The 27,895-nt window shown below is 41.0% G+C and overlaps 1 protein-coding gene across 1 annotated transcript; it reads left to right on the forward strand.

The window, feature by feature from the left end:
• On the forward strand, positions 1 to 27,558 carry oxtra (oxytocin receptor a). The gene is made up of 2 exons (XM_062023214.1): positions 1 to 1,077; positions 27,013 to 27,558. Exons 1-2 carry the CDS (start codon positions 81 to 83, stop codon positions 27,264 to 27,266), a joined length of 1,251 nt encoding a protein of 416 aa, XP_061879198.1. The 5' UTR covers positions 1 to 80; the 3' UTR covers positions 27,267 to 27,558.
• The last annotated feature ends 337 nt before the right edge of the window (positions 27,559 to 27,895 follow it).

The following is a 27,895-nucleotide window of genomic DNA, read 5'->3' on the forward strand; positions in this document are numbered from 1 at the left end:
TTGCTGACAAACTGGATATATATCACTCTTCATGTTTTTATTTATTATTCTTTTTTTTTTTTTTTTAGGATGAAAGCATCATGAACACGGTCACCCCGCTCAGAATGTTTGGAGGAGCTCTCGCCCGCGGCGCGCGCGCCCCCGACGCATACATGGAGAGCCTTTTAAACGAAAGCGACTTGTGGCAGGTGATCAACGACTCCTGGTCCAACCTGAGCGTCCTCAGCGGGCCGAACCATACGAACCCCCTGAAGAGGAACGAGGATGTGGCCAAGGTGGAGGTGACCGTGCTGGCCCTGGTGCTCCTCCTGGCGCTGACGGGCAACCTGTGCGTCCTGGTGGCCATCCACAGCGTCAAGCACTCCCAGTCCCGCATGTACTACTTCATGAAGCACCTAAGCATCGCCGACCTGGTGGTGGCCGTCTTCCAGGTGCTGCCCCAACTGATCTGGGACATCACCTTCCGCTTCTACGGCCCGGACCTGCTGTGCAGGCTGGTCAAGTACCTGCAGGTGGTGGGCATGTTCGCCTCCACATACATGCTGGTGCTCATGTCCGTGGACAGGTGTCTCGCCATCTGCCAGCCTCTGCGCTCCTTGCACCACAGGAAGGACCGCTTCTACGTGGTGTTCTCCTGGAGCGTCAGCATGCTCCTCAGCGTGCCGCAGATGTTCATCTTCTCCCTGACGGAGGTGGGCTCGGCCGGCTCCGGGGTGTACGACTGCTGGGGGGACTTCGTGGTGCCGTGGGGCGCCAAGGCGTACATCACGTGGATCAGCCTGACCGTCTACATCATCCCGGTGGCGGTCCTTAGCGTGTGCTACGGCCTGATCAGCTTCAAGATCTGGCAGAACTTCAAGCTGAAGACCAGGAGGGAGCAGTGCATCAGCCTGGCGCCCAAAGGCGGGAAAAGTGGCAGCACGTTGGCGCGCGTCAGCAGCGTCAAACTCATCTCTAAGGCCAAGATAACCACCGTCAAGATGACGTTCGTCATCGTGCTGGCCTACATCGTCTGCTGGACCCCCTTCTTCTCCGTGCAGATGTGGTCCGCCTGGGACCCGGCGGCCCCGCGTGAAGGTGAGAAAAAGTCACCTCATTAGGTACATGTCATCACACCCAAAACTTTGCAATCAAGAGAAAGTCCGTTTCTTTGATATTTGACATGAACTCGGTGCAACTTTCCTAATTTAGAATTTCAATTCATTTGAAGAAGTTAATTTTTTCTTTAGATATACTACAAATCATGTAAATTACTTACAGCCAATTAACAGGAAGAACGTTTACAAAGGTTTTGTCTTGAATACTAAAATACAAATGAATAATAAATAAACACAAATCCCTATACTTTGAATATTCAGATAAAATAAAGCATTCTGGAAGTATTTTCCACAGTATTGTTTTATTGTATAAGTTAAATGATCTGTTGTATGGAAAAATCTTAATTGTAGATGAAAAACATTTGCTTTAATTAAAATATAATTTAGATAGATAGATAGACAGACAGTACTTTATTGATTCCTTCAGGAGAGTTCCCTCAGGAAAATGTAAAATGTGCACGTGAAGTAAATAGTAATATTTGTGTTAAACAGGTAAAACAATCGTGAATAGAATGTTCTGTACAGCAGAGATCATCCACAATCCCAGAGGTGCCCAAAGTAGGGTGTGAGGGCCAAATCTGACTCGTCGAGTCGCTTGATATGGTCCGCTAAAGGGTGGCTTCCCAAATGTATCATATTCACACTGACTTTTCTCAAGGTCAATAGGATTTCCCAATTCAGTATTGTTATTGGATATCTCTCCGATATTGGCAAACAAAAGTATCTGAATATATTGTCTAGCATCTAAAATGTCTGATATAAGCGCCTTTGATACAAGCAGTCTTGCAGCATGTTTACTTGGACAGCTAGTTAACATCTAAATGTCCTCCAATAAGCACACAAGGTTGGTCTTTTCTTTTACTTTAGTCAAGTCATTTACAAAAGGTAAACATGGTAGGCTATAGGCTACTAGGAGCTAGCATAACACAACATCCAAGCACACGATAGCACACAAACCAGACATACCTTATAAAGATTGGGGTTCACAAATTAAGCACACACTAAAAAATATTGGCTTAAAAAATAACCCAATTTTAACCTATCTGCTGGTTCAGAAAAGGACGAACCCCTTATTTGGGTTATTTTAACTCAAGATTTTGGGTTATTTTTCCAACCCAACTTTTGCTTTGATTTATTTAACCCAAAAGTTGACTTATGGTAACTCAATGTTGGTTGATTCATAACCCAACTATGGGTTGACTTTATTTAACACAAAAACTGAGTTATACGCACTACTATGTTGGGTTATTCCAAAACCAACTATTGGGTTGCGCAATTTAGCGCGCCTTGACCCAATATTTGGTTAAAAATGATCAATTTTACTGCTGGTTTGTCCTACTGCTTCCCAACTACCGATCAAAATTATTTTATTCCATTAAAATATACTCAAAAGCGAGATATGAGTAAAAAACCTTTTCACAAGAATTGCAGTGCATGGTCATAGTATTTCTATACAGCATGCTCATATATTTTCATGTACATAAGATGTGTGATTGTAAATAACGGTAATGAGATTAATCCTTAATAAAATTCCCTTCAAGAAAAAAGTACCTTTTTTAAAAAAAAAAGAAAAAAAAGCCGTCTACCCAAAAATACGTTACTCATTGAAAAACAACCCAAAAATGGTTAATATTTTTGAAAACCTAGCAATTGAGTTAAAATAATACCCTTATAGCCCAAAAAATGGATTACTCTTCATAAAAATAACCCCAAAATTTAACCCATCACTCACAATTCATAAATTGGGTTATCAAAATAACCCAGCATTTTTTAGTGTGCAGTAATCTGTAAAAGACAAAGTTGGATTTATCTGTAACTAACGTATTTGATCGACATAACGAGTGCCGTGCTGTTGTGATCGTGATGCTAATGACAAAAAGGATACATTTGTTTGCAGTTGATTTCCTGCTACGGATATTAGTCTCATCTACAATTCATGTCTGCAGTTGTTTTTATGATGTGAAGTATATTTTGTATCATTATTTAGCTATAAATGTCCTTATTGTTCAACATGAATCTTTTCTAGCGATATCAAGATATAGTTTATGCTGTTGAGCGTACGAGAGATTTATTCATCTAGTCTATTAATACTATTCAGGATATTTTCTTGATGCTAACAAATATCACCAAAGACGTGGTCATCCGTGTCAAATAAAGCACTTGGGTCTCCTGCACAACAACAACTAAGCTTTTTTTTATGTTATGAAAATTGAGAAAAAAAATATGGTGGATTAAACCAACAATCACAATATTTATTACAAGGACTTAACATGACGTTAGTTTATTTGCACAACTAGGTCTTCGTAGTTTTATTTAGACATAGCAACCACAAAAGAAAACAAAAATAATGCAATCATTTGTCCTTTTCTTACATTTAATTCTGCTATCAAACACTACTAATATAGTAAAGAATTAACTGGATTGCATCAAAGAAAGTTTCTCAAACAAATCATATACTCAAACAAACATTTTACAAAGTGATCACTGCAGACACAGGGATTGTCCGAATGTATTCCACAAGATGATGAAAGTGATATTTTTTTGTTTTTTTCTGACTTTCTGACCTTTATGAACCATTTATTTTGGGACTTTATTGTAGCGATGGGAGTGATGTGTAGTGAACTGTAGTTGCCTGATGTGGGCTGCAGAGGACAGTGGTATGCTTGCCTGCAGTATAAGACCCTGTGTGTGTGTGAGCGAAGAAGACTTGGAGGATCCGCTAGTGTGTGTGTCGTGCCTCTACCTGCGAGTTAGACAGCACTATTTGTAAACGAAAATAAAAAGGCTGAATTGCTTAAAGAAACTCCCAACTTCTTCATATCTGGTGTCAGAAGTGACTTCGTACGAGAGTCTGTTGCCGTGTATTGATCGCATCGTCTGCAGCGTGTATCACGAGCTGGCGAAGCGTGCTGCATGTGAAGGAGGAAGTGGAAAGGGACGGCGATGTTGGCGTGACCGGCTGGCAAATGACATTGAGAAATTGTCCATGCGGGCATACTCTCACATGTCAGCAGATGTGCAAAGGGTGCTCGCACGAGACCAGTTCATCAGAGCGTCTTTTATTTTGGTTGTTTCCTGCTTGTCTCCCTGAGCGCTGTTTTCCCTCAGCTATGGCTGATTGGCACCTGGCCACACCTGGTGTCAATCAGCCAGCTGTTATTTAAACCTGCCTTGCCATCCAGTCTGTGCTGGAGTATTGTCGATGTGATAACTACCTGTCCTTGTCGCTGTCGTCATAGCTGTTCCTTACAGCTATTTACAGTTTGCTTTCTCCTAGCTCCTTGTTTTCGTGTTATCCTGTTAGCCATTAGCTGTTTCCAGGTTTTCCGTTTGCTGGTTCCTGTTTTCAGTTTGGCTATTCCTAGTTCCTGGTTTGTGCTTTTTTTCTTTATTTTGAACATTAAATGTTTTCCTGTACCAAGCCTGTCACCTATACATTGTGACAAATAATAATAATACTAATCAAATATCATCCTGGGGGCCATAGATAATTCATTTGCGGGCTGGATTTGGCCCGCGGCCTTGACTTTGACACCCTGCTCTAAAGGGATAAGGTGGATATTTTGATATCTCAAAATCATTTTTTGCTTTTGTTAATGTTAATACATTCAGGGAATAATTTCCTTGCGACAGCAGGACTTTGAAGGCAAAACCCAAGGGATTTAAAAGAGTAAGAGTTCATCAGAGCGTTTCACCCCCAAGAGTTTAGAGTCCAAGTACAGTTGCTGCACCCTCACACCCTGCAGGAGGCATTGGCTATTGACAGGGAGTGTGAAGTGTATCAGCACCAAAGAGAGGAACGTCGCCTCCCCTTCGATGAGGACAGCATCAGATATATACAGATATAAGCCCAATTAGGTCAGTGTCGTGCAGTAGCTGCAACATCCAACCAGGCCACTTTGTCAGAGAATGCCCTCGTTTTCCCCAGTCGTCGTGAAACGACTTTGGGCCTACATAAACAGGGGTATATGATCCCCTCCAAGCTGCTCTGTTGACAACAACCAGGCATGGAAGAAGCCAGCGACAGGAGAAGAGAGGTCGCAGGTGGTCGTTCCCAAGAATCTGGAAGAAGCCAGCGACAGGAGAAGAGAGGTCGCAGGTGGTCGTTCCCAAGAATCTGCATCTGGGCTCAATGGCATGCATAGAACGGCTGGTCCCAGGCACTTTGGCGTGGCAAAAAACGCCTTCTCCAAGCTTTTACTGGGGGCATTGCCGAAGAGATGAGGAGAACTTCTGCCGCTGCTCTGACCCTTGTGCATCAAGGAAGGGCCCACCTGACCGTTCATGTGCCCCTCTGCAGCAGGCCTTGCTGGGGCCTCCCATAGACATTGTGGGGCCGTTGCCACACTCTGACTGAGGGAATCGTTATGTTCTCTCCATAATTGACTATTTCACGTGGTGGCCGGAAGCCTACCCCCTCCCTGATCAGGAAACAGACAGTGGTCACAGCCCTCACAGATGGCATGTTCAGTCATTTTAGAGTCCCAGAGACGCTGCACAGCGACCAGGGAAGACGTTTTGAGTCACGTGTGAGCGTCTCGGCATCAGGAAGACACGCACCACCCCTTTTACGGCCGCAGAGTGATGGCTTGGTGGAAATATTCCATCGCACAATGGAAGAGCAGCTGGTCATCTTGACAACACAACACCAGAGAGACTGGGATGATCACCTACCCCCAGTGCTCATGGCCTGACGTTCAGCCGTTCAGGAGTCTAGCGCATGTACCCCAGCCTTGCTCATGTTGGGGAGGCAGTTGCGCACTCCAGCGGGAGGTGGATCCTGTCTCGGGTCATCTCAAGATGGCGGCGCCCTGGTCGGCTGCGGCTTCAGAGGCTCATGGTAGTAATGGAACATTTTGGCAAATATACCGGTAAATTCCGTGAATTTCATTGCTGGCTTCCAGGGTGGACACTCCGTGGTAACATACGACCGCCAGACAATTCTGGATGTAGATGGATCGGGCCGTTTTGGACGGAAAGATGCGTATACGTTGGACCTCCTCGCTAGCATCGGAATTCTACGGCGGCTACATCCAGCGGGCTGTGAAGCAGCGGAGTCTAGTACCAGCGGGGACCGTCGACAGAGGAGACGTAAGCGGTGTGATCGGAAGCAGAAGCGGGGATGCCGAGCCGGGCTAACAACAAAGCTAAAGGCTAATCCTCACAGAACGCCGCTTCCTTCCTTCCTGCTTTCAAATGTCTACTCCCTGGAGAACAAACTGGACTACCTTAAGCTGGATTTATATGCAAGACGCGAGATGAGGGACTGCTGCGCCATATTTCTCACAGAAACGTGGCTGAAACCATCCTTTCCAGACGAGGCAGTTAGCATCGAGGGGCAGGAGCATAACTCTCACTGGTAAATCCTGAGGTGGTGGTGTTTGCATATACATCAATAACTGGTGCAATAATGGGAAGATAGTCTCATGTCACTGCTCTCCCGATGTAGAACTATTAACTATAAAATGCAGCCCATTTTATTTACCCCGGGAATTCAGTGCTATGATCTTCACAGCAGTGTACACTCCTAGTGCTAACACCAAAGAGGCTTTGAATGCTGTGTACTGCTCCATCAATGAACTGCAATCTACACATCCAGAGGGAGTTTTCACCATGGCAGGGGATTTTAATCAAGCTAACAAGAAAACTGTGTTCCCTCATTTCCATCAATATGTGAATTTTGCAACCAGGGGGGGAAGCAAGCTGGACATGGTGTTCAGCAAAATTAAACATGCGTATAAAGCTGCACCACACCCCCACCTCGGCTCCTCAGACCATCTATCTGTGATGCTAATTCCTGCATACGAGCCCCTGCTAATCAGGAAGCAAGCTACAGTGAAGCAGGTAAGGACCTGGCCAGAGGGAGCAATGGAAGCATTACAAGACTGCTTCGAAACCACAGACTGGGACATGTTCAAGGCAGCCGCCACCGAAAATCATAACGTATGTATGGAGGAGTATGCAGAGTCTGTGTCCGCATACATTCAGAAGTGCATGGAGGATGTCAGTGTGATCAAGAACATCCCCACACGGGTCAACGAGAACCCCTGGATGAAAAGCAGTGTTGGGTTAGTTACTGAAAACCAGTAACTAGTTACAGTTACTAGTTACTTTATTTCAAAAGTAACTCAGTTACTAACTCAGTTACTTACACCAAAAAGTAATGCGTTACTGTGAAAAGTAACTAGTTACTTATTTTTTTATTTTTTTAAAGCTTCCATTAATGCCCTTTTAGCCTTCATTTCAGTACTGTTATTGCAGTGGAGAATAATACAATCTGTTGATCAACTTGACATGCATTTGCATCACTGAACTCTGCTAAGCAATGTGGTCTACATACAACACACAAAGACAAATATGTTTCAAAGGGCCAAATTATTTCAGGCCCGAACAAATTGACAAAACTATTTTAAATAGCTACAACATAACATACATAAGTAACAAACAGCATAATAGCAACATAGCTGTAAACCAAGGAAGTACTTTAACTTTAACTTTACATACACAAAGCCTAACCAGGCGTTTTTTCTCTCAAGAAATTCTGAAATAAAATCTTGTCTGAAGCCCAGAACACTGCGCATTTCCCCAGTTTTAGTTTAGAAATAAGGAAAGATTGGCCTGGCCCACTAGAATCCCTCTTTATGTTTGTGAACTTTATAGTCTATACATTTAGAGTGATTTGATAATCAAACACTCTAGAAGTCTAGAATGAAAGAGTATATAAGAGAATTGACAGAGTGTGTGTACCTTCAGTGCTGAATGATGAGCAGAGGCAGAGTTTGGAGTGTCTTCTTTAGCTTGCTTTCCATGTTTATGTACTCACTGTCCACTGTCCAGGAGCTTGGAAAATGTTTTCGTGCCATTTGCTGTTTGACGCCGGTATCATGCTAATTAGCGGCCTGAAAGCAGGTGACTCCACTGTATAAATAGCCTGCATGTCTTCTAGCACATACGCTGCAATGGCTCTATCAATGATGTCCTTGCTAGCAGTGCCTCTTTAAAATCCAGCCGCTGTTGCTTAGGAGGTGAAGTGTGTCTCTACTAGCTTCGTCAAAGCATGTTGCTTTTGTAGCTGTTTCAGCAGATTTGAATTGACACAACTTACATTTAACTAAAATGTTCTTTTCTTTGTGCTCGACAAAAGACAAGTAGTGATACTATCTAGGCTGACCATATTCTGAAATCCCAAAAAGAGTACACATATATGCGTGCCAAGGGACTAGGTGAAAATTTGCCAATGATACTCGAACTTGCTTTATAAATAATATATTTATTAAATACAGCATTTGTTCTACTCTGTTGACAGCAGTGTTGGTGCTAGGAATTTTCAAAATGGGGTCCCAGGGACCCATCAAGTCATAAAAATGGGGTCCCACAGTACATTTTTGGGGCCCCAATTTTTTGTGAGCGTTTTGAAAAAAATTAATAAATGTATGCATTATCCTGTTATATCTCACATTCTATATTGTGTTTTGGAAAAAAGGTTGTCATAAACGTTACTTAATTCATTAAAAATAATTACAAAAAAAGAAAACAAATTTGTATACATATGTAAATGTATTCAGTTCTAAACATTCATTCACTTTCTTCTTTCCTTCATGGATCTGAACTTTGTTTTTTCTATGTTTTTATTTAATCAGTTGTAGGTGTATTTATTTCAGTATAAAAGTGTAAAAAGTGTTTTGCTTCGGTCATGAAATGATGATAATGGTGTGCCTGGGCATACATAAATTTTATATTTAACGCTTAAATCTCTGGAGTCTACATCAACTTCATATCTATCCCTCATTTAAAAATGTTTTAGTTTTTTTTATGTTGTTTTTTTGTTTGTTTGCTTTCCACATTTTTTTGTCAACCAAAACTGTTTTTAATGGCAAACACACAAAATATGCAAAATCTTCCAACAAAAATATTTTTCAAAGTGGAATATTTGATGTGAAGTAATCGGAACCTTGGATAGGTCAATAATTCCTAATAACATTACACTTTTGTTATGTTTTTGTTTATTTTAATAGTATTTTTAGAATGTGCCGTGGGCCTTTAAAACATTAGCTGTGGGCCGCAAATGGCCTCCGGGGCACATTTTTGACACCCCTGCTATAGATAATAAAAAATTAAATCTGATAAATCTATCGATAAAAAGCTGAGCCTGGCGACGCATGCATGTTTTATCATAACTCTCTCGCTCTCTCTGTCTCCGCCCCTCCCTCACGAATGCTGCTGCGTGCACACCCCTCCCTTCCTCCCTCCCCACACCCAGACACACACACAACGCCTCTTCCTTGTGACACAAGAGATTCAGAAGGACGACACCGCAGCGCTGCAATAAAACACACTCAGATCTTCTGTTTCTAGCTGATACTACATAAAAAATAACGTAAAATAACGAAGTAACTCATCATGTAGTAACGGTAACTGAGTTACTGAATATAAAAAATAACGCGTTAGATTACTAGTTACCGCCGAAACTAACGGCGTTACAGTAACGCGTTACTTTGTAATGCATTAGTCCCAACACTGATGAACAGTAAAGTACGTGCAATGCTGAAGGCTCGGAACAAGGCTTTTAAGTCTGGCGACATGGTAGCATTAAAAACAGCCAGAGCTAACCTGAACCGTGCCATTAAGGTTGCAAAGCGTGCTCACAATCAGAAAGTGGAGGACTTCTTCGAGAACCCCACAAACACTAGACGAATGTGGCAGGGCATACAGGTCATCACGGACTATAAAGCTGCCCCCCGTCCCTGTGACAACAGTATCAGCTTCCTAAATTACCTTAACAACTACTTTGCGAGGTTTGAGGCACTTAACACCACTCCGGCGAGAAAATTCATCCCTCGCCCTGATGAGCAGCCGCTCAACCTGGAAAACTCTGAGGAGAGTGAACCCCGGAAAGCACCGGGACCTGATGACATTCCGGGCAAGGTGCTTAAGGGATGTGCAGACCAGCTGGCTGGGGTTCTCACAGACATCTTCAACATCTCGCTGACCCAGGCTGTGGTACCATCATGTTTTAAGACGGCCACAATCATTCCAGTGCCTAAAAAACCCCACAATCTCCTCCCTCAATGATTACCGCCCCGTTGCACTCACCCCCATCATAATGAAGTGCTTCAAGAGGCTGGTAAAGGAATATATTGTCTCCAGACTTTCCCCCACATTCGACCCATACCAGTTTGCTTATCGCCCTAACCGCTCCACAGAGGACGCCATCTCCTCTGCACTCCACCTGAGCTTAGAACATCTGGAAGGAAAGGACACACACGTGCAGATGTTGTTTCTGGACTTCAGCTCAGCATTCAACACCATCATCCCTCAGCACTTGGTGAGCAAACTGGCCCCCCAAGGATTCAGTACCCTCCTATGCAACTGGCTGCTTGACTTCCTCACAGACAGACCCCAGTCTGTGAGAGTGGGCAACAACACCTCCAGTGCCATCTCCTTGAGCACCGGCTCCCCCCAGGGCTGCGTCCTGAGTCCGCTGCTGTTCACTTTGATGACCCATGACTGCTGCGCCAGGTCCACTACTAGCCACATTGTGAAGTAGTAGACAGTAGTAGGCCTCATCCGTGACAACAACGACATGGACTACAAGAAAAAGATGTGAAACATCTGGTTGACTGGTGCAGAACCAACAACCTGGTCCTGAATGTCGACAAGACCAATGAGATCATCGTTGACTTCAGGAAGCACCAGTCCAGCCACGCTCCACTCTTCATCACCGGCACAGCGGTGGAGATGGTAAGCAACACCAAGTTCCTGGGGGTGCAGATAACTGACAATATAACCTACACACCGGAGCTATTGTAAAAAGAGCTCAGCAGCGCATGCACTTTTTGCGTCGGATGAAAAGAGCACAGCTCCCTCCCCCCATTCTCACCACATTCTACAGAGGCACTATAGAAAGCCTGCTGACCAACAGCATCTGTGTTTGGACTGGATTCTGCAATGCCTCAGATTGGAAGTCTCTCCAGAGAGTGTTGAGAAAGGCGGAAAAGATCATCAGGGCTCCTCTTCCTCTTATCCAGGAGATCGCAAAAAGCCGCTGCCTGACCAGGGCTTAGAAAATCTGCAAAGACTCTTCCCACCCCCACCAAGGACTGTTTTCACTGCTGGACTCTAAAAAGAGGTTCCGCAGCCTCATAAGCAGAACCTCCAGGTTCTGTAACAGCTTCTTTCCTCAGGCCGTAAGGCATCATAATTATCCCCCCAATTCCCCCCAAAATGAATTAACTCGCTGGAATAAAAAAGACAGTATAACAAAAATCCATAAACGTGGATGCATATGAAAACGTGCAAGATATTTATCTTTACAGTAACCTATTTATTTATTTGTATATGCACCTTTTTGCTTATTTATCCTGTACTACCATAAGCTAATGTAACGAAATTGCGTTCTTATCTGTACTGAAAAGTTCAAATTTGAATGACAATAAAAATGAAGTCTAAGTCTAAGTCTAAGTCTAAGTTTAAGGAGTGTGCCGGGAAACTCCAAAACCGACTCGAGATAGCACACACGTTTTCCCGTCAGCAGCAGCAGAGAGCGAGCATGAGACAGAAAAGGAACTACGATGTGAAAGTCCGAGGGAGACACTTTCAGCCAGAGGAGGGGGTGTGGGTCTGCATTCCACAGCGTAAGTAGGGCGGGTGCCCCAAACTGGACCGCCCAGCCAGCCGACTTCTGGAACGAGGAGGGGAAGTAGTGTACAGAGAGACGAGGACAAAAAGTGGTCCTTCACCGAGATCGACGGCACTATATCGTGCCGTGGTGGGCCATTGGGTCCTAGCTGCAGCACAAATTATTGAGGAGATTTGGCCGAGTCCACCACGCCACAAAGAACCCCCTGCGTCCGCTGCGTGGGAGGGACCGCCGGCAGCAGCGGGGTCACCGCAAACTGCAGAAGGGCAAGAAGGCCACCACAATATCTCAGAGATTTTGAGGATCACAATGTGGGCGGCACCAACTGAGATTCCTATTCTTGTTAAAAAATAAAAATTAAAAAAAGTGTTCAGTGCCCTCGGGGCGAGGGCCTCTGTGAAGAGGGGTGTAGTGTAGCGATGGGAATATTGTGTAGTGAACTGTAGTTGCTCGATGTGGGCTGCAGAGGGCAGTGGCAGGCTTGCCTGCAATGTTAAGACCCTGCGTGTGTCAGCGAAGAAGATTTGGAGGATCCTCTTGTGCTACCTGCAAGATAGACCGTGCTATTTGTAAACAAAAATAAAAAGGCTGACTTGCTCAAAGAAAGTCCAACCCCTTCATATCGTCGTCATCACATTATGAAAGCAATTTCCTATCTCTATTTGAACGATTGGAACACTCAACAACAAAACAGCAATAAGCATTTGTGCTCCAACTTTACACTCACTCTCACTTGTCTTAATACTACGCTCAAGCTACTTGACCATCGTAGGAAAAAGCCGCGAAGAAGAAAAATGGATGTGACATCATATTCCCAGCACAACTTTTGTACTTTTTTCATCCATCCATCCATTTTCTAACTCTTGTCACTCTCGATTTACTTTTATTTCAATACAAATGAATATTGATCCAACACTGTTGAACACATTGAGGCATGCAGAAGACGTATTTCAGTCAGCAATGCACACGTTCAACGACAAAGCTAATTCACTTGGAGGACCCGCCCCTATCGCCGCTGTCCCAATCAAGATGCTCTGTCGGCTTCCATAATTGGCCGAGAATTCGTTCTCACTTAGTAGCTACTTTACATTTGTTTTCATTAGAACAATGTATCGTTTTGCCGAGCCTCCACCTCAGAAACCAAAGGTTAACAACAAGGCACCTTTAGGACCAATATTATTTCAAAGTTGGGGTGCACGCTTAATTTCTCCATCAGTTTGGGGGTCCTTGGTCTGGAAAACATTGAAGACCACTGCAGTGTAAAGCATTATTCTGGAATAGGCTACAAGATAGATCAAAGCTTTATTGTCATTGTACAGCAACAACAACAATTGTAATTTAAAGGAATTAAATTGTAATTTAAAGGAATTACATTTGAATTTAAAGGAATTAAATTGAAATTTGGCAATTCCATTTGGAAGGTTCCACAAGCTTGATTTAAGCTTTAAGATTTAAGCTTCCGATTAATGTCTTATTATTTTCATTAACATCATGTCCACTTGTGATTTTATGGATTTGTCAGTGCTTTAAGTGTTTTTATTACTCTAACCCCAAAAGGCAGAGGATGTCAACAATTCTGACAAAATATGCTTTATGTGCATATTAAATTAAATGTTTTTGATCATTGACAGCAATTTATCATTCCGCTTGATGATCTTGTGGGCTTTTTTTGAGATGCCTGAATTTGCAGAAGTTCTTTCCCAAAATTGTCCAAGAAAGAGACCTTTTTTTATTTTACTTTATTGTATTTGTGTTTGTCGTCTTATTCTCTACAGTGCCATCAAGTTGCAGACATTCTCGTGCACATTGGTGCATGTTTTTATAAACATTTATTTATTGGATTTTTGACATATATATACCAGAAATACAATAAAACGCAAGTGAAATGTTCTTTTTTCCTCCTCCAAACAAGTAACCCGCAAAAAATATACATAAAATAAAATAAAAATAATAAACCAGAAAAAAAAACAAAAAAAAACAAATGCATCAGTCAAAACAGTAAAATCAAATATTGACATGAAGCCACAGACAATTGCACACCTGAATGTCCCCAACGTGTTGCAGCAATACACAAAAGCAGACAAAAGGCTCATCAATTATCTACCTTTTAATTACTTTTCAATCGGGGTTAAATTTGAGATCAGTTTATTTTACATATTTTAGGAAACCACTTCATACTTCCTGAAACTTCACAGAACAACAGTTCAATGTCAGACAAATTTTCTCCAATTTAAGGAAATAAAGAATATCTCTAATCCAGCGGGTGTCGCAGTGCCTCCAATTGCACAATGAGTCTTCTAGCCAACAAAGTAGTACATTCTACCAAGTTCTTTTTGGATTTGCTAAGATTAGATGACAGGGGGCTAATAGTTTGCTTAGAGGATATAGTTCGATCTTTTTGCCAGTTACCAAAGACAAAGTATTAAACATTGCATTCCAATAACTGCACAGGGAGGGGCAAAACCAAAACATATGCATTCAGTTAGCTGGATTCCGATCACATAATACCGAAATTCCGTCATAAATCTTAGCCATGGTATGATAGGTACGATGTATTAGCTTGCATTGAATAAGGCTTGGTAAATGGAATGGGTTATACTTGTATAGCGCTTTTCTACCGTACTCAAAGCGCTTTGACATTATTTCCACATTCACCCATTCACACACACATTCACACACTGATGGCGGGAGCTGCCATGCAAGGCCCTAACCAGGACCCATCAGGAGCACGGGTGAAGTGTCTTGTTCAAGGACACAACGGACGTGACGAGGTTGGTAGAAGGTGGGGATTGAACCAAGAACCCTCAGGTTGCTGGCACAGCCACTCTCCCAACTGCGCCACGCCGTCCCCCTGGTGCATGTTTTGAAAGGTAAAAGTCGATTGTATATTGTTCATGTTCAAACATATAGCACATAGTTTATCCACACTTTCAGTGAGAATATTGAGTAACTATTGAGAGCAATCTATAGTGGTGACTGTTGTTGGTAAACAAGTGAATGACGAGTACCGTATTTTCCGGACCATGGGGCGCACCGGACTATAAGGCGCACTGCCAATGAGCGGGTTTAGTGAGGTCTATTTTCATACAAAAGGCGCACCGGATTATAGGGCGCATTAAAGGGGTCATATATTTATTTTTTTTTCTAAATTGACGGCAGCGCCTTTTCTCCGTCATCTTTGTTGTAGCGGTGTAGCGTGCAAGGGCGGGAGTGGAAGAAGTGTCAAAAGATGGAGCTGACTGTTTTAATGACATTCAGACTTTACTTAAATCTATAAGAGAGCAGAATCTCCTCATCCTCTCACTAGTGCAATAACAACGCCAGAAATGTGTCCCGTGAAAAAACGTCCGACCGGAACTCTCTAATAACTAAAGTTCCTTGGGTGAATTATGTAAACTCACTACACCGGATAATATGTCTTACCTTATACACACACCATAATAATACTCGTATGTTGAAGCACAGCACAATCCATCAAGCGGTGCGGCTTCATAGCTAACCAAAGTCACACTAAAATATTTTGATAAGATTTTTGAGCGCTGTGTGTAAAGTTCTATATTTTCAATGGAACATATAACATTTTGGTGTTGTTTACTTGAGTCATATTGTAGTCCATACATATCTCTTATGTGTGACTGCCATCTACTGGTCACACTTATCATTTCATCATGTACCAAATAAAATAGCTTCGAGGTCGGTAACCACAACCACAACCGGGTTGTAAGGCGCATTGTCGAATTTTGAGTAAGTGCGCCTTATAGTCCGAAAAATACGGTAATGAACGAGTGAATGAATGCCTCTCTGTCAATGTAAACAAGGAAGTGAAGATGCAGGGAGACATTTGATTGGTTAGACCAGTGCCTCTCATTGGGGACATATTCTGGGGACATAACTTTTTCCACGTCCTACTAAATTGAAATATAATTAAGAACCTGAAAGTATTCATATATGTATCTGTACAATCCACTCTATTAGTTGCTGGCACCTACATGCCACCTAGCTGAAAACTTGTGTAGTGTTTTCTCACACCCCACCCTGACACCTTATCATGACCTCCCCACTATAAAAGCAGTGCTGGTCCAATGATTATTAAACTTTAAAGATATCTATATTTCATTTATGCAATGATGTTTGGCACAACTAATAGGGGGAACCATACATGGCATGGGAAAAATAAGCCCTGCCACCACAGAATGCATTTTTACGACAGGATAAAGCCATGTAATGTTAGCTTAACACAGGAACCTATTTGAAACAAAACATACTCATCCATCTTCGTATGGGGAGTTTTGTGTAAATACAAATATATATACATAACACCTGATATACCTTTAATACCTCAAGTACAGGATCAAAGTCTGTGTACTACTTGTCCTCCGTGTAGATCAGTGGTTCTCAATTATTTTCTAACACGCACTCGCGACAAGACAAAAGTATGTTCACACACCCCCTGAACTGATTGCTTGATAAGACTACAATGCTTGATGAAATCAGCACAATACTTCTTAAAGGCCTACTGAAATGAAATTGTTTTATTTAAACGTGGATAGCAGATCCATTCTATGTGTCATACTTTATAATTTTGCGATATTGCCATATTTTTGCTGAAAGGATTTAGTAGAGAACATCGACGATAAAGTTCGCAACTTTTAATCGCTGATAAAAAAAGCCTTGCCTGTACCGGAAGTAGCGTGACGTCACAGGTTGAAGGGCTCCTCACATTTCCCCATTGTTTACAATGCAGCGAAAGCGATTCGGACCGAGAAAGCGACGATTACCCCATTAATTTGAGCGAGGATGAAAGATTCGTGGATGAGGAACGTGAGAGTGAAGGACTAGAGTGCAGTGCAGGACGAATCTTTTTTCGCTCTGACCGTAACTTAGGTACAAGTGTTCATTGGATTCCACACTTTCTCCTTTTTCTATTGTGGATCACGGATTTGTATTTTAAAGCACCTCGGATACTATAACCTCTTGAAAATGAGAGTCGAGAACGCGAAATGGACATTCACAGTGACTTTTATCTCCACGACAATACATCGGCGAAGCTCTTTAGCTACGGAGCTAATGTGATAGCATCGTGCTTAAATGCAGATAGAAACAAAAGAAATAAACCCCTCACTGGAAGGATAGACAGAAAATCAACAATACTATTAAACCATGGACATGTAACTACACGGTTAATGCTTTCCAGCCTGTCGAAGCTTAACAATGCTGTTGCTAATGACGCCATTGAAGCTAACTTAGCTACGGGACCTCGACAGAGCTATGCTAAAAACATTAGCTATCCACCTACGCCAGCCAGCCCTCATCTGCTCATCAACACCCGTGCTCAACTGCGTTCCAGCGATCGACGGAGCGACGAAGGACTTCACCCGATCATAGATGCAGTCGGCGGCCCGGAGACGGAGGAAGTAAAGGTGAGGTCGGCGGCTAGCGCGTCTGCTATCCATCTCAAAGTCCTCCTGGTCGTGTTGCTGTAGTCCGCCGCTAATACACCGATCCCTCCTACAGCTTTCTTCTTTGCAGTCTTCATTGTTCATTAAACAAATTGCAAAAGATTCACCAACACAGATGTCCAGAATACTGTGGAATTATGTGGTGAAAACAGAGCTTTTTGTATTGGATCCAATGGGGTCCGAATACTTCCGTTCACTACGTGACGTCACGCGCAAACGTCATCATACCGAGACGTTTTCAACCGGAAGTTTCGCGAGAAATTTAAAATTGCACTTTATAAGTTAACCCGGCCGTATTGGCATGTGTTGCAATGTTAAGATTTCATCATTGATATATAAACTATCAGACTGCGTGGTCGGTAGTAGTGGGTTTCAGTAGGCCTTTAAAGGGGGTCGGAAATATTCTTGTGATAAAAGGCCAAAACACCAACTGATGGTGTGTTTGGCGACCCTTAGTGGTCAGTGCCAATCACACCATCAGTTGGTGTTTTGGCCTTTTATCACAATACACCCTTGTCCAAGGCTGACTCACCACACGTTGATCAGGCCTAGGTGTGTGTTGTTTGGCGGCTCCATGCGGTCATTTTGTATCAGTGTCTTTCAATTTTAGCCACAGCCAGTGGTTGCTCCTTTCGGTGACAATGGCAAGTCATTTGATTGCCTTCTGTTGGGCCTGGTCTCTGATACACACCTCCTTTAGGAGCCTTGAGGTGAAGCTGACTACAAAGCCTCTGTAGCCCACCTCCACTGGACGCACCCTTACGCTCCAGCCTAGCTCCTCTGCTTTGCAAGCCTTTTCTTTTCGTATGCCTTAATAATGGCAATTTCCCAGCTCAACGATGAGGACACATTGCTGGTATTGGACCAGAGAACCAAGTCTTGTCGCAGGTTAATCACTGCAATTTCCTGAGAACCTGACAAGATACATGTATTTTATTTATAGCCTCAATTTTTACCGCGTGTCCCGTTCGGGGTCGCGGGGGTGCTGGAGCCTATCTCAACTGCATTCGGGCGGAAGGCGGGGTACACCCTGGACAAGTCGCCACCTCATCGCAGGGCCAACACAGATAGACAGACAACATTCACACTCACATTCACACACTAGGGCCAATTTAGTCTTGCCAATCAACCTATCCCCGGATGCATGTCTTTGGAGGTGGGAGGAAGCCGGGTACCCGGAGGGAACCCACGCAGTCACGGGGAGAACATGCAAACTCCACACAGAAAGATCCCGAGCGCAGGATCGAACCCAGGACCTTCGTATAGTGAGGCAGACGCACTAACCCCTGTTCCACCGTGCTGCCCGGGTGGAATGGCATATGGTGTCAAATAGGGCGCTCAGATCAAGGGGGATGAGAATGGATATGAGTCCTGAGTCAGCTGCCAATACAAGGTCATGTGTGATTTCGAGAATAGCTGTTTCTGTGCTGTGGTGAGGGCGTAAAACGAACTGGAACTGCTCATAAAGGTTATTGCTGGAGAGATGGGCATGAATAAGTAAAGCTACTGTTTTTTCCAGATCCAATGATCCAAAATTCTGCCTTGACATGAAAGTCCTATAGGTGTGCTTGGTTGAGTGTAGTTTGGAAGCACCACCATAAGCATCCTGCCTCCATCAAACAGCATTCTACCTTATATACATAAAACATTTGCATATATTAAATATTTCAAATGGAAAGCTTGTCCCTTTTAAAATGCACAAGGCGCTCCCCAAGTTTCTATTGTGTCCCTTGTCACGCTATAAGGTGTCATACGGCTAATCATTAATCAAATTAGTGTGCGCCACCACGCGCCCACAAAGCTTTATGTGTGTCTCGCGGGGCCGCGATGGAGTGCCTCGTTGACATTTAACAGCAATAAAGCTGCAGAAGCGGATATTGTGAACTGTACGTCCTCATGGTTATCGATCTGTATCCGACACACATATAGGCCATGCCCACTGGAGCACGGACTACTTACATTGGGATGCTTTAGGACAGGGGTGTCCGAAACCGTCAGGGGCCTTAAACTCACGACCCGCATGCCCGTGTTTACCTGACGTCGTGGTTTAGTGTACAAACGTTTGTAAATGTCAGCTAATAGGATGAAAAACACGCTTTGTTTCTTTATTTTCTGTTTTGCATTTTAATGTGGAACTGCATTTTTGTGGGGGAATTTTGCCTATCGTTCACAATCATTATGAGAGACAAGACACACATGCTTTTTTTAGGATCCTAAAGATTATAAAAAAAACGCTTGCAAAATGCAGCTAATGGGAGTCAACGTTGTTGCCTTCAAAGCCCTCTAAAATAACTTCAAAAACCTCCATCAAAGTTTTATACACACTGCAAGTGTAATAACAGACGCATTCATAACAATATGTAATATGTACAAACCCTGTTTCCATATGAGTTGGGAAATTGTGTTAGATGTCAATATAAACGGAATACAATGATTTGCAAATCATTTTCAACCCATATTCAGTTGAATATGCTACAAAAACAACATATTTGATGTTCAAACTGATAAACTTTTTTTTTTTTTCAAATAATCTTTAACTTTAGAATTTGATGCCAGCAACACGTGACAAAGAAGTTGGGAAAGGTGGCAATAAATACTGATAAAGTTGAGGAATGCTTATTAGTAACATCCCACAGGTAAACAGGCACATTGGGAACAGGTGGGTGCCATGATTGGGTATAAAAGTAGATTCCATGAAATGCTCAGTCATTCACAAACAAGGATGAGGCGAGGGTCACCACTTTGTCAACAAATGCGTGAACAAATTGTTGAACAGTTTAAGAAAAACCTTTCTCAACCAGCTATTGAAAGGAATTTAGGGATTTCACCATCTACGGTCCGTAATATCATCAAAGGGTTCAGAGAATCTGGAGAAATCACTGCACGTAAGCAGCTAAGCCTGTGACCTTCGATACCTCAGGCTGTACTGCATCAACAAGCGACATCAGTGTGTAAAGGATATCACCACATGGGCTCAGGAACACTTCAGAAACCCACTGTCAGTAAATACAGTTGGTCGCTACATCTGTAAGTGCAAGTTAAAACTCCTATGCAAGGCGAAAATCGTTTATCAACAACACCCAGAAATGCAGTCGGTTTCGCTGGGCCTGAGCTCATCTAAGATGGACTGATACAAAGTGGAAAAGTGTTTTGTGGTCTGACCAGTCCACATTTCAAATTGTTTTTGGAAACTGTGGACGTTGTGTCCTTCGGATCAAAGAGGAAAAGAACCATCCGGATTGTTATAGGCGCAAAGTTGAAAAGCCAGCATCTGTGATGGTATGGGGGTGTAAGTGCCCAAGGCATGGGTAACTTACACATCTGTGAAGGTGCCATTAATGCTGAAAGGTACATACAGGTTTTGGAGCAACATATGTTGCCATCCAAGCAACGTTACCATGGACGCCCCTGCTTATTTCAGCAAGACAATGCCAAGCCACGTGTTACATCAACGTGGCTTCATAGTAAAAGAGTGTGGGTACTAGACTGGCCTGCCTGTAGTCCAGACCTGTCTCCCATTGAAAATGTGTGGCGCATTATGAAGCCTAAAATACCACAACGGAGACCCCCGGACTGTTGAACAACTTACGCTGTACATCAAGCAAGAATGGGAAAGAATTCCACCTGAGAAGCTTAAAAAATGTGTCTCCTCAGTTCCCAAACGTTTACTGAGTGTTGTTAAAAGGAAAGGCCATGTAACACAGTGGTGAACATGCCCTTTCCCAACTACTTTGGCACGTGTTGCAGCCATGAAATTCTAAGTTAATTATTATTTGCAAAAAATAAATAAAAGTTTATGAGTTTGAACATCAAATATCTTGTCTTTGTAGTGCATTCAATTGAATATGGGTTGCAAATGATTTGCAAATCATTGTATTCCTTTTATATTTACATCTAACACAATTTCCCAACTCATATGGAAACGGGGTTTGTACAACATTTACTGTATTTTGGTCATTTTATGCATTACCGGAACTTCTTTCCTCAGCGTATTTACTTCCGTTTCCATAGCAGCACAATTCCGACTTCTGGCTACAAATGTGTGTTCCTTCTTCCAGGAAACAAACACAAGTGTGTTCTAGTCATTGTCAGACTTGGTAACGGACAACAAAGTTGATCATTTTTGACAAATGAGGATTCCCAATCCTTCAATGACCAAAACATACACTGTCCCATTTGTCTGGTTTTGTTTTGTTTTGTCTGGTTTTGTTTTTTGTTTTATTTGTGTCATTCTTTTTGTTTTGACCCATTTTGTTTTGTTTAACCTTGTTGTTGTTTTGTTTTTTGTCCGTTTTTTTTCTTTTTTTTGTCTTTGGTTTGTTTTTGGTTTTTGTTTAGTTTCGTTTCCTTTGTTTCTTTTTGTTTCATTTTGTTTTGTTGTGTCTCCTTTTATTCGGTTTTGTTTTGTTTCGTTTGTCTTATTTTGTCTCATTTTGTCTAGTTTCGTTCGGAAGTCTTTTTAATGAGGTTAATGATTAAATAAGTAGATACTTTAATCCCACTCAATCATGAATTGAAAAAAAAACATCAAATCAGGTCCAATAAAAGAGAGATGCTGTCAAAGATAATAATGTTGACTTTTGATTGACTTATAAAATGTGGCATCTCACTGAGATGTGCTGTTTCTAATATTTAGTTCCTAGTTAAATAAAGCCCGGTACATACATCCACACGCACATTCACTGTACAAATATACTGTACATATACATATAATGCACGTACACAAGCAAATACAGTATGCATACATACACTTTTGCATACAATCACGTTTCATCAAACATATTAACATTGTTCCCCTAGGCGAAACTGGGTAAAACACGGCACACCGATGAAGCTTAACCTATTTTTACTATAACAATCTACAAGGTTAATATAGTCCGCTTCTCTTTCTTCCCCTCCATTTATCTGCTTTCTTTTGCATTTCAAGTTTTCATTACATTTATGTATTGTTGAATTTGAAACAAGTGCATTGTTGATAATTGAGGTAATTATTGTTATTATTATTATTATTATTCATTATCAATATTTTGTATTTCAATTGGTATTTTTCTTGTTCCATTTATAGTGCAATAATGTTCATTGTCATTTATGTGGTATTACTATATACTTCACTAACTTGTTCTTTGCTATCATTTTTCGTATCATACATCGTATTTGCTGATTTAATTTGATGTTCTGTTCTTGTTTTTGTTGTTGTCTGTCTTATCCCTTTCTTGCTCCTGCAACTTCCCCCTCTGTTTTTCTTTTTTTTCTTCTTTCTATCCCCTCCTGCTCCGGTCTGGCTATGCCGAACATTAAATAAATCCATTTAATAAAGTCAAATAAAAATAAGGCATTGAATTATGCATCAGGAGGGTTTTAAAAGCACAAAAAGCTTATGGTGTTCTAAATAATTGCATTTCCTGCGCCTAAAAGAGCCTATAGAATGGAGTTAAAACAAAAGGAAGAACACAGTGGTGGTAAACAAACAAGCTTTAAAGTAGAAAATCCTTCTTCACAGAAAGCTTCCGAGCGAGCGACTGCCATCCTTAACTGTGTCGCCACGTCTTTAGGCAGCCTTTTAATTTTATTTTACCATTATTCTACATGATTGCAGGAAGGAGGCTGATGGCGTGTGTCCATGTGAACGACGCTCAGAAAATGCACACAAGTGTCAGACACACGTGCTGCTGTTTGTGTAGATAAATAGACCAGAGAGCCGCCTGTGTGCGGAGATCAGCATCAATTAGACGCACACTAATGTCAACTAGAGCAGACCAACACCGACTCTGTTTCTGTTTGTTTGTTACTCATACTTTGTTAGCACACGACTTTCTGTTCTGCATAATAATTCATACAGGTGCATCTCAGTCAAGTAGAATAGTTCATTTTTGTTAGTAGTTCAATTTGAAAAGTGAAAGATTCACAACACCAAAATATAAAGAAATATTTCAAGATTAATAATAATAAATACATATACATGTATATGTATTTATAAATATATTCAGTGGTTCATAACATGTGAACACAAGGGTCAAAAAGTTGAATGTTACAAATTATTGTCTCGTGCTCTAATAAGCAAATATGAGCTTTGAGTCATACTCCTGGTCTGAATTAAACTCCTGAAATCAAATTAATGTTACACCATATTGTTATTTATTGGCATGCATCTGTACTATGCATGTGTTTCCTAAAGCCACATAAACAAAAATACATGTATAGAAACAATATTTAAAAAAATAATGTGATATTGCCAGGTTGCAATTGAGGGGCCGGTTAATATTTTACCATGTGGCTTGCAGACATACTTAAAGTTAAAGTTAAAGTACCAATGATTGTCACACACACACTAGGTGTGGTGAGATTATCCTCTGCATTTGACCCATCACCCTCACCCCCTGGGAGGTGGAGGATTTAACCCCCAATTCCAAACCTTGATGTTAAGTGCCAAGCAGGTAGGTAATGGGTCCCATTTTTATAGTCTTGGGTATGACTCGGCCGGGGTTTGAACTCATGACCTACCGATCTCAGGGTGGACACTAACCACGAGGCCACTGAGCATGTCACGTACAAGGTATTTACACATACAGGATACTTACAGATATAAGTTACTTACACATACAAGTAACTTGGAGATACATACAAATTACTTACACATGCAAATTACTTAAACATACAAGTTATTTACACATACAAGTTACTTACACATACAAATTACTTACACATACAAGTTACTTACACATACAAATTACTTACACATACAAAGTTACTTACATGTACAATTTACTTACACTTACAAGTTACTTACACATACAAATTACTTACACATACAAGTTATTTACACATACAAATTACTTACACATACAAGTTACTTACACGTACAAATTACTTACACATACAAGTTACTTACATGTACAAATTACTTACACATACAAGTTACTTACACATACAAATTACTTACACATACAAAGTTACTTACACCTCCACATTACTTACACATACAAGTTACTTACACATACAAATTACTAACACATAAAAGGTTACTTACACAACAAGTTACTTACACATACAAATTAATTACACATACAAAGTTACTTACACGTACAAAGTTACTTACACATACAAGTCACTTACACATACAAGTCACTTACATACAAGTTACTTACGCATACAAGTTACTTACATGTACAAATTACTTACACATAAAAGTTACTTACACATGCAAATTACTTACACATACAAAGTTACTTACACCTCCACATTACTTACACATACAAGTTATTTACACATACAAATTACTTACACATACAAAGTTACTTACACATACAAGTTACTTACACATCAAAATTACATACACATACAAAGTTACTTACACCTACACATTACATACGCATACAAGTTACTTACGTATACAAATTACTTACACATACAAGTGTCATGACATGGACTGCGTGGGTTGCTTTCCCGTAATGCAAGCAAACCAGACTGGACATGGCGTGAAGGTAAATACATGATTTATTCTTAACTCCAAAGTACAAACAAAAGGGTACAAACAAAAGGGTACAAACAAAAGGCGCGCACAAGGCGGAGAACAAACTTGGCTATGAAAACAAAGACTAGCACAAAGGCAAAACTATGGACATGAAACAAATGAAACACATAACACTTACTGTGACCAGAAAGAACAGCATGAACTATGATATCAAGGGTAACATGAGTAGTATGGGTAGCATGGGTAGTAGAGGTAACAGAGGTAATGTCGCCAGGCCGATTCCCTGGCAACTGTCGGCTTAAATAGTCGTGACATGATTGGCAACAGGTGCGTGAGTCCAAAACGTGAAACAGGTGAAAACTAATGGGTTGACATGGTAACCAAACAATGGAGTGTAAACAGGAACTAAAAAGAGTCTTAAACCAACAGGACATAACTAAAACAAAACATGATCACAAAGACATGACAACAAGTTACGTACACATAAAAATTACTTACACATACAAGTTACTTACACATACAAATTACTTACACATACAAGTTACTTACACATACAAAGTTACTTACACATACAACGTTACTTACACATACACATTACTTACACATATAAATTACTTACACCTACACATTACTTACACCTACACATTACTTACACATACACATTACTTACACATACAAATGACTTACAAATACAAAGTATCCAAGGTTTGTTACTATAAATAGATTAGTGTTTTTCATACCTACCATTGTTTTCTGTTTGACTAATTCAAGCCTTTTCTAACATTCCACATCAAAATAACAAAAGGATGCATGATTTGTGCTGATATGATATCGGATCAATCCTGGTATTGGCCAATACACAACATGCTCAATTATCGGTATCGATATAGTGAAAAGTTGTATTGGGACACCCATACGTTAGACATACAATATTACATTATTAGCAACCATTTTTTTTAGTCAAGTTTTTACCAAAATCATGAAGCAAACATTTACTTTTCATGCCAACAATGTTCTTGTGTGCTCGATCCTATCTCTACAAAATTATATCCCTCATGTTGATAGCTTGGTTAACTTAATGGCTAAAGTTGTTTCGTTCCAACTTGCAGCATTGTTCTCATGCAGTTTAGTTTGGACATTCCTGGACTGTTTGCCCCATCAGCCACCTTTTAAGAAATATCCACATTTTCACTTCCTGTGCGGCCGTGCATCCCAATACTTGTGTCCACTCTGAGTGTGACAAATGCAAGCTTAGGCAAAGCGGATGTTCTTTTTCAGTGACGCTTCACACAGCTCCACTTGACTCCCATTTTGCAATTTCCTTCTCCAGCCCGTCCAATTGTCAAGTGTTAAAATGGCCTCCTTGTGCCCTTTTCTGGCGCAACATCTCATTTGCTCTTTGGCTCGGCTTCATCATCCTCATTATCATCATATCATCATTATCATCATCACCATCATCGTCGTCTTCAAAATCATTATCATTATTTTTAATGGCAGTAATTGCACGGCAAAATCGCCGCATTTAGCGTGGATTTTACATTTAGACGCTTTGACTACAAAGTGAAAGCTCTCAAAAGCACAAGGTGTAAAAAACATACCCCTGCTGACTCAAACTGGCTGCCTATTCAGTGTTTAATAGGCATTAGGGTTGTACGGTATACCGGTACTAGTATAGTATCGCGGTACTATTGAATCAAAAACGGTACTATACTCTGTTTGAAAAGTACCGGTTCCGAGTATATTTATTTATTAATTTTTTTAGCGGGCATGATGGCGCCCGTCACATTATGACGGGTTTAAGTGCAGAGGAGCACAATTACGGAGTACTTACAAGCAGACACAGTGTGCCAAACTGGACAAAATTAAATAAAAATACATTTAAACAATACTTACTTAGGTATTTAAGTATTTTATTTACTTTCTGTCATTAATTCATTATAATTGGAATTAAATACATACATGTGTAATTAAATGTGTCATTAAATGAGTTAAAAATGTCATAATTTAAATATTATTTACACTTTGCATTACTTCATTAATTATTTCGAAATGTTATTATTTCACAATTGAATTAATTATTGATTTCATTATTATCCATTGAATTGACTAATGATACATTTTAGAAATTATTCACATATTTGTTTGTTTAATTTTTTATCCATTTGGTCCTTGATACACGAATGGCGTCATGAGAAAAGTCAAAGTGCTTGATGATAGCCGCAGTTTAAACCTGGAAAAGATCACCTCCCATTATTCCCAATGGTATTTTTTAATGACAATTTTTCTTCTCCAATTTTTGTAAACGCGTCTTTTAGTTAAACTTATCCGGCCTGTGTCGTCCCACAGCCATGCCGTTCATCATCTCCATGCTGCTGGCCAGCCTCAACAGCTGCTGCAACCCTTGGATCTACATGTGCTTCGCGGGTCACCTCTTTCAGGACTTTAGGCAGAACTTCCTCTGCTGCTCTGCGCGCTACCTCAAGTCCTCGCGGTGTCGCTGCGAGCACGACTTGGACTCCAGTCACAAGAGCAACTCGTCTACCTTTGTCATCAAGAGCACGAGCAGCCAGAGGAGCATCACACAGACGTCCAGCACATGACTTCTTCTGCAGGCTGCACATTGGACGCAATGATGGCATGTACAGTAATAGGTATTTTCAAAGTAACTGTGGACCGAGCCAGCATTTCTATTGATGATTTTTCCTGATCTTGGATGTACAAAGTATATACAGACACAACATTAGGTACAGCTGCACCCATTTTTATCCTTATTGGATGTAATAATTGGATGCATCACGTTGGCATTATAAAACATGCTTGGGTAAATTTAGTAATTTCATTACATTGCTTATTCCGTTGTAAGATAATTGGTTATGTGTGATCATCGCTTCTAAATGTGCTTTCTTGCAACCATGTAAACATACATATACTGTACTGTATATATGTAGACATATGAAGTCTGTCACTGGCAATGGAAAATATGAAGACAATAAAGTGCATCTCAGGTTGTTTGACCACAAAAGGCTGAGCAGAAACATCCAACCTACAAATAACTGCTATAGCTATTAGATATAAGCCACACAAGCAATCTAAGGGACACTGCAATGATGATGGGGGAAAAAGATTATCTTAAGAATATATATACACATATATATGTACAGTATATATATGTACGGTATATATATACACACACACATATATGTGTTTATATATATATATATATATATAT

This window comes from Entelurus aequoreus, linkage group LG01, assembly GCF_033978785.1.
Source record: "Entelurus aequoreus isolate RoL-2023_Sb linkage group LG01, RoL_Eaeq_v1.1, whole genome shotgun sequence".
NCBI lineage: Eukaryota > Metazoa > Chordata > Actinopteri > Syngnathiformes > Syngnathidae > Entelurus > Entelurus aequoreus.

Excerpts from the sequence above, each read along its gene's own strand:
- oxtra (XM_062023214.1), top strand. The coding sequence starts at position 81 with ATGAACACGGTCACCCCGCTCAGAATGTTTGGAGGAGCTCTCGCCCGC. Across the intron at positions 1,078-27,012 it reads CCCGGCGGCCCCGCGTGAAG|CCATGCCGTTCATCATCTCC; the intron begins GTGAGAAAAAGT and ends GTCGTCCCACAG.